General features: G+C 46.1%; 1 protein-coding gene across 1 annotated transcript; it reads left to right on the top strand.

Moving 5' to 3' along the window:
• Window positions 1–268: 268 nt before the first annotated feature.
• Window positions 269–3,811, top strand: LOC118938282 (heat shock 70 kDa protein-like). The gene is made up of 2 exons (XM_036940949.2): window positions 269–735; window positions 1,693–3,811. Exon 2 carries the CDS (start codon window positions 1,716–1,718, stop codon window positions 3,648–3,650), a length of 1,935 nt encoding a protein of 644 aa, XP_036796844.2. The 5' UTR covers window positions 269–735; window positions 1,693–1,715; the 3' UTR covers window positions 3,651–3,811.
• Window positions 3,812–12,458: the final 8,647 nt, after the last annotated feature.

The raw sequence follows: 12,458 nt of genomic DNA, 5'->3' as shown, positions 1-12,458 counted from the left end.
GGAATAGGGTACTCTAGAATGGTTTAGAACAAAATAACATTGACTAAAATAGAATAGAGAAGGATTAGCCAATGTGTTCATCATTTGTCTTTCATTTAACAATTAATATTGGATATCTTAAATAGTCTGGCTTAAATACAACAAAAAGGATCTTCCCTGGAGGTACATTAACCTGTGGTGAGTTGCACATACAACTGGTGCAGTAGGCACTCAATTCTCTTACAATACATGTCTATTATTCATTTGTGAGAGAAAAAATGTATAGACTGACATCTCGTGAACTGTTGATGAACTGCAGTGTGGCCGATAGACTGAAATGTCGACTGAATACGGTTGAACCGGATGCTGTTTCATTTGTGTTGAAATTTGAATCATTAACGGTTTTTGATCATTTTAATCAATACAAATAATGGTTTCACTATTTGTGTGCTGTGTGTCTGCGTTCTGGACAGGTCTCCGATCCTCTCGAACGCTCTGGAATAAGGAGAACGTTTATTTGCATACACCTCGCAGCCTGCGTCATTGCACAGGAATGCTGCGCTCTCTTGAGCAATGTAGTCGGAGAGTTCGAGAAATGGCTAGAAATCATGAGTGCTATTTTTTAGGCAGTGGGGATGGTATATATTCTGGTACATTCAGTACCAGTACATTCAGATTCAAACATCGACTCAACGAGAATACTAAAGGGAAAAGAAAGCAAGAAAAGAGAAGAGATACGTTCAGCATTCATAAACTGTAAGTAAAGGGGAATTAATTCAGGACCCTATTTTCATAATGGCTGTGACAGTTATAAACTTGATAGAATAAACAATGATGCTATGTTGGTTGTGTGGACATAGCTGATTTAGCTATAACATTATGCCAGAATATTTGGTTAACTAATAAAGAAATAATATTATAATGATATAATATTAGAATAATATTCATTGGACAGACTATGCCTACATTTTTTTTGTAGCATATTATTATTTTATTATAATTAGTTATTTGTTCATTTTAAGAAAATCTGCTCTAATTCTGTGAAGATAACACAATATTATTCAGGAGTGTTCATAGAACAAATTGAGGCCTGTTGTGAAAAGAGTTTCTCTGTAATAGATTAGCAGAAATGATTGTGTCTAACACTAATATATATATTTATATATATATATGTATATAACACAAACATTGACAACAGTGTTGTTTTCAGACCTGGGTTCAAATGCTTATTATTGTTTTTCAAGGACTTTAAAATACCAGTACATTTTAAATATAAGTAGTTGAATATTGGAATGTGTTTGGAAGTACATTTGGAAAGTATTACCATGTATTTGATAATACTCAAATACACAGACAAGTGTATTTCAAAATTAAAATATGAAAATATTCCATGCATTTGTGCCCAGGATTGTTTGTTCCTAGGTGCATTTGAAATGTATTTGGAGACAAGTATTTGAAAATAGTTTAAAATAGTATTTAAATAAAATTATTTGAAAATACTTTAAATAGAAGTGGCCACATTATTTGAAAATCCTCAAATACACAGAAAATAAGAATTAGAAATACTTAAATACGCATGTATTTGAACCCAGGTCTGGTTGTTATTCAAGTATATTTAGTCTAACATCTCTGTTGGTGGAGATTGTCATTACTTGCACCTAGGTTTTCGTAGAAGAATATCAATTTCTAAAATATTATTTAATTCATTTGTAGGCAACTAACTCCAAACCATCAAGATGTCATCAGCTAAAGGCCCGTCTATCGGCATTGACCTGGGCACCACCTACTCCTGTGTGGGGGTGTTCCAGCATGGTAAAGTGGAGATCATCGCCAACGACCAGGGCAACAGGACCACACCCAGCTATGTGGCCTTCACAGACACTGAGAGACTTATCGGAGACGCAGCAAAGAACCAGGTGGCCATGAACCCCAACAACACCGTTTTCGACGCCAAACGCCTGATTGGCCGAAAGTTCAACGATCAGGTCGTGCAAGCCGACATGAAGCACTGGCCCTTCAAGGTGGTCAGCGACGGAGGAAAGCCTAAAGTTCAGGTCGATTACAAAGGTGAGAACAAATGCTTCAACCCAGAGGAGATCTCCTCCATGGTCCTGGTGAAGATGAGGGAGATTGCTGAGGCTTACCTGGGCCAGAAGGTGTCCAATGCAGTCATCACAGTCCCTGCCTACTTCAACGATTCACAGAGACAGGCCACTAAGGACGCTGGAGTGATCGCTGGGCTGAATGTGCTGAGGATCATCAACGAGCCCACGGCGGCAGCCATCGCCTACGGCATGGACAAAGGCATGTCCAGGGAACGCAACGTCCTGATTTTTGACCTGGGTGGGGGCACTTTTGACGTGTCCATCCTGACCATCGAGGATGGGATCTTTGAGGTGAAGGCCACAGCTGGAGACACTCACCTGGGCGGGGAGGACTTTGACAACCGCCTGGTCAGTCACTTTGTGGAGGAGTACAAGAGGAAACACAAGAAGGACATCAGCCAGAACAAGCGGGCTCTGAGGAGGCTGAGGACAGCCTGCGAGAGGGCCAAGAGAACACTGTCCTCCAGCTCCCAGGCCAGCATTGAGATTGACTCTCTTTTTGAGGGCATCGACTTCTACACCTCCATCACCAGGGCTCGTTTTGAGGAAATGTGTTCCGACCTCTTCAGGGGAACCCTGGAGCCTGTGGAGAAAGCCCTCGGGGATGCCAAGATGGACAAGGCCCAAATTCACGACGTCGTCCTGGTCGGAGGCTCCACCCGGATCCCCAAGGTCCAGAAGCTCCTGCAGGACTTTTTCAACGGCCGAGAGCTAAACAAGAGCATCAACCCAGACGAGGCGGTGGCCTACGGCGCTGCCATCCAGGCGGCCATCTTGTCTGGCGACAAGTCTGAGAACGTCCAGGACCTGCTGCTGCTGGATGTGGCTCCCCTGTCCCTGGGCATCGAAACCGCCGGAGGGGTCATGACCGCCCTGATCAAACGCAACACCACCATCCCATCCAAACAGACCCAGACCTTCACCACTTACTCCGACAACCAGCCCGGGGTCATGATCCAGGTCTACGAGGGAGAGAGAGCCATGACCAAGGACAACAACCTCCTGGGGAAGTTTGAGCTCTCTGGGGTCCCCCCTGCCCTACGAGGAGTCCCTCAGATCGAGGTGACCTTTGACATCGACGCCAATGGCATTCTGAACGTATCAGCGGTGGACAAGAGCACGGGCAAAGAGAACAAGATCACCATCACCAACGACAAGGGCCGGCTCAGCAAAGAGGATATTGAGAGGATGGTGCAGGACGCTGACAAATACAAAGCTGAGGATGACGCACAGAGGGAGAAGATAGCTGCCAAGAACTCCCTGGAGTCGTACGCCTTCAATATGAAGAGCAGCGTGGAGGACGACAACATAAAAGGCAAGATCAGCCAGGAGGACAAAAAGAAAGTGGTGGACAGGTGCGACCAGACCATTTCCTGGTTGGAGAACAACCAGCTGGGCGACAAAGAGGAGTATGAGCATCAGCTAAAGGAGCTGGAGAAAGTATGCCAGCCTATCATTACCAAGCTGTACCAGCAGGGAGGGATGCCCACAGGTTGCTGTGGAGACCAGGCACGGACCAGCTCTGGTGACAGCTCCCAAGGCCCAACCATTGAAGAGATTGACTAATGTGAGGGATTTTTATAAAGGACTTTTCAAAATGCATTAGTATCACTGCACACAATTTACTATCCAGGAAATACTTTGTACTTGTAAAAACACACTGTACATCTGTTGCTTCATACCATATTGCATTGCTGGACATTGCAAATAAAATGTATTTAAATATGTTTCTAGGTCTGTTGGCTGTTTTCTTGAATTCCTTCTCATCATAACACATTGATTATTCACATTTTTTACACAATACCATGAAATATTGTAAACAAAACTTTGATAGACGGCTAAACCACCAGAGAGAACAAGTGAAGACACCTTAATGGCCACAATGTTTAGCTTATCAACTCTTTATTCTGCGATAACATCTGATACAATCACTATGGTCCTTCTTGGAAAAAGAGGCAGAAATACACTTCTGGCACATATAAAAAAAACAATTACAGGTCACATTTTTCCTTACTTTGTGCTTATTGGTGTCAAGCTCAAAGAACCAAATACTGTATATTTGACTGATTTTGAAGTATTTAAAGTGGAACTGACAGCATTTGAACTACTTTGTTTCATATCTGCAAACGGACAATCATAATATCAGTAAAACATATCACATTCCCAGTTTATGCTTCAAAACCAACTTTGTAAGAGGTTTTTTAAAAATAGGTTCTATTTGACTCAAAATTCCATGTTGTACAGTACGGTATTGTTGGCAGAATAGATGGATGCAGCTCAATGCATGATTAATATAATTCACCAATACATTTCTTGGTAGTCCAAAACATATTTCTATCAGGTTGTAAATTATGGCTGGCCTAGTACATTGTTTGCTGCCGCCACCCATTCAGGATGCAGTGTTTCAGTTTCAATGACTTCATATTTTGAACAAAAACGGACGACTGTAAATAAGGCTGGGAATGTCAATACAATGAAACTATAAGGTGCTCACTCATACAATTATTATTTAATTCAATGAAAAACATGTTTTAAGTTCAAATGTTACAACAACCTATCGCTAAGTTGTTGTTATTTGGTGATAAATACTTTTTGATTAGGGGCGCAGCATATTATGGACATCTGCAAGCGTAGCAGCAAAGGCTTGTTATGGTGCGTGAATGAGGACCCAAAAGCGAATTAACAAAACAGAGTTACTTTAATGACGAAACACACGTAGGCTCAGATGGACAGGCAGATTCCGACAGGACAGGACAAGGTTAGATGAACAGGCAGATTCCGACAGGACAGGACAAGGTTGCAGCAAACACGACGATAGTCTGGTTCAGGCATGAGTAACACAAACGAGAATCCGACAAAGACAGGAACAAAAACAGAGAGAGATATAGAGGACTAATCAGAGGGAAAAAGGGAACAGGTGGGAAAAGGGGTGACGAGGTAGTTAGGAGGAGACAAGGAACAGCTGGGGGAAAGAGGGGGAGAAAAGGTAACCTAATAACGACCAGCAGAGGGAGACAGGGTGAAGGGAAAGGACAGAAACAAGACACAACATGACAATACATGACAGTACCCCCCCACTCACCGAGCGCCTCCTGGCGCACTCGAGGAGGAAACCTGGCGGCAACGGAGGAAATCATCGATCAGCGCACGGTCCAGCACGTCCCGAGAGGGAACCCAACTCCTCTCCTCAGGACCGTACCCCTCCCAATCTACTAGGTACTGATGACCACGGCCCCGAGGACGCATGTCCAAAATCCTACGGACCCTGTAGATGGGTGCGCCCTCGACAAGGATGGGGGGGGGGGGGAAGACGAGCGGGGGCGCGAAGAACGGGCTTGACACAGGAGACATGGAAGACCGGGTGGACGCGACGAAGATATCGCGGAAGAAGAAGTCGAACTGCGACAGGATTGATGATCTGGGAAATACGGAACGGACCAATGAACCGCGGGGTCAACTTGCGAGAAGCGGTCTTAAGGGGAAGGTTCTGAGTGGAGAGCCAAACTCTCTGACCGCGACAATATCTAGGACTCTTAGTTCTACGCTTATTAGCAGCCCTCACAGTCTGCGCCCTATAACGGCAAAGTGCAGACCTGACCCTCTTCCAGGTGCGCTCGCAACGTTGGACAAAAGCCTGAGCGGAGGGAACGCTGGACTCGGCGAACTGAGATGAGAACAGCGGAGGCTGGTACCCGAGGCTACTCTGAAAAGGAGATAGCCCGGTCGCAGACGAAGGAAGCGAGTTGTGGGCGTATTCTGCCCAGGGGAGCTGTTCTGACCAAGACGCAGGGTTGCGAAAAGAAAGACTGCGTAAGATGCGACCAATAGTCTGATTGGCCCGTTCTGCTTGACCGTTAGACTGGGGGTGAAAGCCGGAAGAGAGACTGACGGAAGCCCCAATCAAACGGCAAAACTCCCTCCAAAATTGAGACGTGAATTGCGGACCTCTGTCCGAAACGACGTCTGACGGAAGGCCATGAATTCTGAAAACATTCTCGATGATGATTTGTGCCGTCTCTTTAGCAGAAGGAAGCTTAGCAAGGGGAATAAAATGAGCCGCCTTAGAGAACCTGTCGACAACCGTAAGAATAACAGTCTTCCCCGCTGACGAAGGCAGTCCGGTGACAAAATCTAAGGCGATGTGAGACCACGGTCGAGAGGGAATGGGAAGCGGCCTGAGACGGCCGGCAGGAGGGGAGTTACCGGACTTAGTCTGCGCGCAGACCGAACAAGCAGCCACGAAGCGACGCGTGTCATGCTCCCAGGTGGGCCACCAAAAACGCTGGCGAATGGAAGCAAGCGTACCCCGAACGCCAGGGTGGCCGGCTAACTTGGCAGAGTGAGCCCACTGAAGAACGGCCAGACGAGTAGGAACGGGAACGAAAAGAAGGTTCCTGGGACAAGCGCGCGGCGACGGAGTTTGAGTGAGTGCTTGCTTTACCTGCCTCTCAATTCCCCAGACAGTCAACCCGACAACACGCCCCTCAGGGAGAATCCCCTCGGGGTCAGTGGAGGCTACTGAAGAACTGAAGAGACGAGATAAAGCATCAGGCTTGGTGTTCTTAGAGCCCGGACGATAAGAAATCACGAACTCGAAACGAGCGAAAAACAGCGCCCAGCGCGCCTGACGCGCATTAAGTCGTTTGGCAGAACGGATGTACTCAAGGTTCCTATGGTCAGTCCAAACGACAAAAGGAACGGTCGCCCCCTCCAACCACTGTCGCCATTCGCCTAGGGCTAAGCGGATGGCGAGCAGTTCGCGGTTTCCCACATCATAGTTACGTTCCGACGGCGACAGGCGATGAGAAAAATACGCGCAAGGGTGGACCTTGTCGTCAGAGAGGGAGCGCTGAGAAAGAATGGCTCCCACGCCCACCTCTGACGCGTCAACCTCGACCACGAACTGTCTAGAGACGTCAGGTGTAACAAGGATAGGAGCGGATGTAAAACGATTCTTGAGGAGATCAAAAGCTCCCTGGGCGGAAACGGACCACTTAAAGCACGTCTTGACAGAAGTAAGGGCTGTGAGAGGAGCTGCCACCTGACCGAAATTACGGATGAAACGACGATAGAAGTTCGCGAAGCCGAGAAAGCGCTGCAGCTCGACGCGTGACTTAGGGACGGGCCAATCAATGACAGCCTGGACCTTAGCGGGATCCATCTTAATGCCTTCAGCGGAAATAACAGAACCGAGAAATGTGACGGAGGAGGCATGAAAAGTGCACTTCTCAGCCTTCACAAAAAGACAATTCTCTAAAAGGCGCTGGAGGACACGTCGAACGTGCTGAACATGAATCTGGAGTGACGGTGAAAAAATCAGGATATCGTCAAGGTAAACGAAAACAAAGATGTTCAGCATGTCTCTCAGGACATCATTGACTAATGCCTGAAAGACAGCTGGAGCGTTAGCGAGGCCGAAAGGAAGAACCCGGTATTCAAAGTGCCCTAACGGAGTGTTAAACGCCGTCTTCCACTCGTCCCCCTCCCTGATGCGCACGAGATGGTAAGCGTTACGAAGGTCCAACTTAGTGAAAAACCTGGCTCCCTGCAGGATCTCGAAGGCTGAAGACATAAGAGGAAGCGGATAACGATTCTTCACTGTTATGTCATTCAGCCCTCGATAATCTATGCAGGGGCGCAGGGACCCGTCCTTCTTCTTAACAAAAAAAAACCCCGCTCCGGCGGGAGAGGAGGAGGGGACTATGGTACCGGCGGCAAGAGCTACAGACAAATAATCTTCGAGAGCCTTACGTTCGGGAGCCGACAGAGAGTATAGTCTACCCCGGGGGGGAGTGGTTCCCGGAAGGAGATCAATACTACAATCATACGACCGGTGTGGAGGAAGAGAGGTGGCCCTGGACCGACTGAACACCGTGCGCAGATCGTGATATTCCTCCGGCACCCCTGTCAAATCACCAGGCTCCTCCTGTGAAGAAGAGACAGAGGAAACAGGAGGGATAGCAGACATTAAACATTTCACATGACAAGAGACGTTCCAGGAGAGGATAGAATTACTAGACCAATTAATAGAAGGATTATGACAAACTAGCCAGGGATGGCCCAAAACAACAGGTGTAAAAGGTGAACGAAAAATTAAAAAAGAAATGGTTTCGCTATGATTACCAGAGACAGTGAGGGTTAAAGGTAGCGTCTCACGCTGAATCCTGGGGAGAGGACTACCATCCAAGGCGAACAAGGCCGTGGGCTCCCTTAACTGTCTGAGAGGAATGTCATGTTCCCGAGCCCAGGTCTCGTCCATAAAACAGCCCTCCGCCCCAGAGTCTATTAAGGCACTGCAGGAAGCTGACGAACCGGTCCAGCGTAGATGGACCGACAAGGTAGTGCAGGATCTTGAAGGAGAGACAGGAGTAGTAGCGCTCACCAGTAGCCCTCCGCTTACTGATGAGCTCTGGCTTTTACTGGACATGAAGTGACAAAATGACCAGCAGAACCGCAATAGAGACAGAGGCGGTTGGTGATTCTCCGTTCCCTCTCCTTAGTCGAGATGCGGATACCTCCCAGCTGCATAGGCTCAGCACCCGAGCCGGCAGAGGAAGATGGTAGTGATGCGGAGAGGGGGGCAACGGAGAACGCGAGCTCCTTTCCACGAGCTCGGTGACGAAGATCAACCCGTCGCTCAATGCGAATAGCGAGTTCAATCAAGGAATCCACGCTGGAAGGAACCTCCCGGGAGAGAATCTCATCCTTTACCTCTGCGCGGAGACCCTCCAGAAAACGAGCGAGCAAAGCCGGCTCGTTCCAGCCACTGGAGGCAGCAAGAGTGCGAAACTCAATAGAGTAGTCTGTTATGGATCGATTACCTTGACATAGGGAAGACAGGGCCCTGGAAGCCTCCTCCCCAAAAACAGATCGATCAAAAACCCGTATCATCTCCTCCTTAAAGTCCTGATACTGGTTAGTACACTCAGCCCTTGCCTCCCAGATTGCCGTGCCCCACTCACGAGCCCGTCCAGTAAGGAGAGATATGACGTAGGCGACACGAGCAGTGCTCCTGGAGTAAGTGTTGGGCTGGAGAGAAAACACAATATCACACTGGGTGAGGAACGAGCGGCATTCAGTGGGCTCCCCAGAGTAACACGGCGGGTTATTGATTCTGGGCTCCGGAGATTCGAAAGCCCTGGAAGTGGCCGGTGGATCGAGGCGGAGATGGTGAACCTGTTCTGTGAGGTTGGAGACTTGGGTGGCCAGGGTCTCAACGGCATGTCGAGCAGCAGACAATTCCTGCTCGTGTCTGCCTAGCATCGCTCCCTGGATCTCGACGGCAGAGTGGAGAGGATCCGAAGTCGCTGGGTCCATTCTTGGTCGGATTCTTCTGTTATGGTGCGTGAATGAGGACCCAAAAGCGAATTAACAAAACAGAGTTACTTTAATGACGAAACACACGTAGGCTCAGATGGACAGGCAGATTCCGACAGGACAGGACAAGGTTAGATGAACAGGCAGATTCCGACAGGACAGGACAAGGTTGCAGCAAACACGACGATAGTCTGGTTCAGGCATGAGTAACACAAACGAGAATCCGACAAAGACAGGAACAAAAACAGAGAGAGATATAGAGGACTAATCAGAGGGAAAAAGGGAACAGGTGGGAAAAGGGGTGACGAGGTAGTTAGGAGGAGACAAGGAACAGCTGGGGGAAAGAGGGGGAGAAAAGGTAACCTAATAACGACCAGCAGAGGGAGACAGGGTGAAGGGAAAGGACAGAAACAAGACACAACATGACAATACATGACAAGGCTGGACAAATGATTTATCTATTTTGTTTTAAAACGTTAAGATGCTATATACAGCATATGAACATAAGTGGACATTATAAAGGGCCATATTCTTTAGAATAAAACAATGGCCAGTTTGAGTCGCAGTTGCACGTTGTTTTGTAAAATAAATAGCCTATGTCTGGCGATTTCTTTGGGTACATTGACTTCAATAATTCAAAACCTAGGAGCCTCGTGGTTCTCACCACATTCCATAGACTTACACAATAATTATGACTACAGCTGGAGGACATCCTCCAACCTATCAGAGCTCTTGCAGTATGAACTAACAAGTTTTCCATCCAAAGGATCTGATCATTAATTTAGTACTGAAAGCATAAGCTACAGCTAGCTAGCACTGCAGTGAGTAGTTGACTCAAAGAGAGAAAGGCAATAGTTGAAGCAGCATAGAGAGAGAGAGAGAGCTATATTTCATTAGATGTTTTCTTCTTCTTAGTCTACCTTTCACTTAGCTATTGCAGCTAATTTATTCTACCCAAAGAACCTGACTCAAACAGAGAGAAATGCTATTTATGTTAGCTAGCTGGCTAAGGCTATCCAACACTGCAACTCTTCCAAGTCAATGTAAGCTTTTGGTTTTATAAATGTATGGGCACCGGGGCCCGCCGGTTTAACTGCTAAACTACTTGCTGTACACTGTAATGCGTGATTGTACACTTGGGATTGGATTGTGGGTTTACTAATGTGTTTGTTCTATTTTGGTTTGTTTTACTATAACCTTGATGTGGTGACGATGTAGGTTGTGTAGCGGTTAGTGGTTATGGTGTGACGGTTTTGCAAGGAGAGGTTTTTGTGCCTAGTCACAGATAGCTGTTGTGTTGTGTACTGAAGTCCACAAGTGAAGGGAAAAGGTGAGAGGAGGAAAGCCTGTAGATGCGAGAATGAATTTTACAACAAGTAAAGTGATAATGCTCTATGTGGCTGCTATGAAATTTAACTGTGTGTGGGTGATCAGGGGTGTATTCATTCTGCCGATTGTTTCTTAAACAGAACGAAATGGGGCGGGACCTACCTGAATTTATTTGTCCAATAGAAACTTTCGAAACGTTTTGCAACTATTTGGACTAAAGATTACACCCCAGATCAGCTAGATGCAGGCAAGAGTGTGCAAGATGGGATTGAATGTGTCTCTGCCTGTCACCTTGATCACTCCAATTTGTCTCTCGACCTGTGCACCTACGGTATAAACTTTCATTTCTAGGCTATAGGTTGTAGCAATCTCTTGATTGGTATAGGGAAAATTTGAGTATCATGTAGTAGCCTAAACCTATTGATGTGACATTGAGCTGGGTGAATGGGAATATGAATGACAGTCATCCAATATGCTATAATCGAAATAAGGCCATGGTAATAAAACAAAATCCTCCATAATCTTGAACGGCACTGCTGTGAATATAGTGTGAAGGGTGTCCTCATCTAGTAGTTGCATTCTGATATGGTAAGGCAACTTAAAGTGCATGAAATCATAGTATTTTACTGTCAGCCATTGTTGCCATTAATGCTCAATCAGACCAGGAGAGGAGGGAGATTAATGAGCCAATTGTCAACTGTGGATTATTAGGTGACCGTGATGGTTTGAAGGTCAAATTGGGAATTTAGCCAGGACACCGGGGTTAACACCCCTACTCTTACAATAAGTGCCATGGGATCTTTAATGACCTCAGAGAGTCAGGACACCCGTTTAACATCCCATCCGAAAGACGGCACCCTACACAGGGCAATGTCCCCAATCACTGCCCTGGGGCATTGAGACATTTTTTTTTTAGACCAGAGGAAAGAGTGCCTCCTACTGGCCCTCCAACACCACTTCCAGCAGTATCTGGTCTCCCATCTAGGGACTGACCAGGACCAACCCTGCTTAGCTTCAGAAGCAAGCCAGCAGTGGTATGCAGGGTGGTAAGCTGCTGGCGAAATAAGGTATTTCTGTTTTTATTTTTAATAAATATGAGACAATTAAAAAAAAAATATGCTTTGTCATTATGAGGTATTGTGTGTTGACTGATGATGAAAAAAATAATTTCATACATTTTTAGAATAAGGCTGTAACGTAACAAATTGTGGAAAAAGTCAAGGGGTCTGAATACTTTACCAATGCAATGCATATTAGCAAATACTTTAGCTACCATTTGTGTTTTTTGTAATTAAAATTCACAGGAGAATGTCACAACGAGTTCACATTTGCTTAGCATTAACAAGATATCCTCATGATGGGGATATCATGGAGATATCTTGTTTTTGGTAAGCAAATGTGAACTGATAGGCCATCAGTACGGAATAGGGTAGACTAGAATGGTTTAGAACAGAATAACATTGACTAGAATAGAATAGAGGTGGATTAGCCAGTGTGTTCATCATTTGTCTTTCATTTAACAATTAATACTGGATATCTTAAATAGTCTGGCTTAAATACAACAAAAAGGATCTTCCCTGGAGGCACATTAACTTGTGGTGAGTTGCACATACCACTTGTGCAGTAGGCACTCAATTCTCTTACAATACATGTCTAGTATTCATTACTGAGAAAAAAATGTATAGACTGACATCTCATGAACTGTTGAGGAACTGCAGTGTGGCCGAT

The sequence above is a fragment of the Oncorhynchus mykiss genome, chromosome 13 (assembly GCF_057628025.1).
Source record: "Oncorhynchus mykiss isolate SJ-2025 chromosome 13, ASM5762802v1, whole genome shotgun sequence".
Lineage (NCBI taxonomy): Eukaryota > Metazoa > Chordata > Actinopteri > Salmoniformes > Salmonidae > Oncorhynchus > Oncorhynchus mykiss.
The sequence above is the reverse complement of the archived record's forward strand: the minus strand, read 5'-3'. Positions and strand labels throughout refer to the sequence as shown.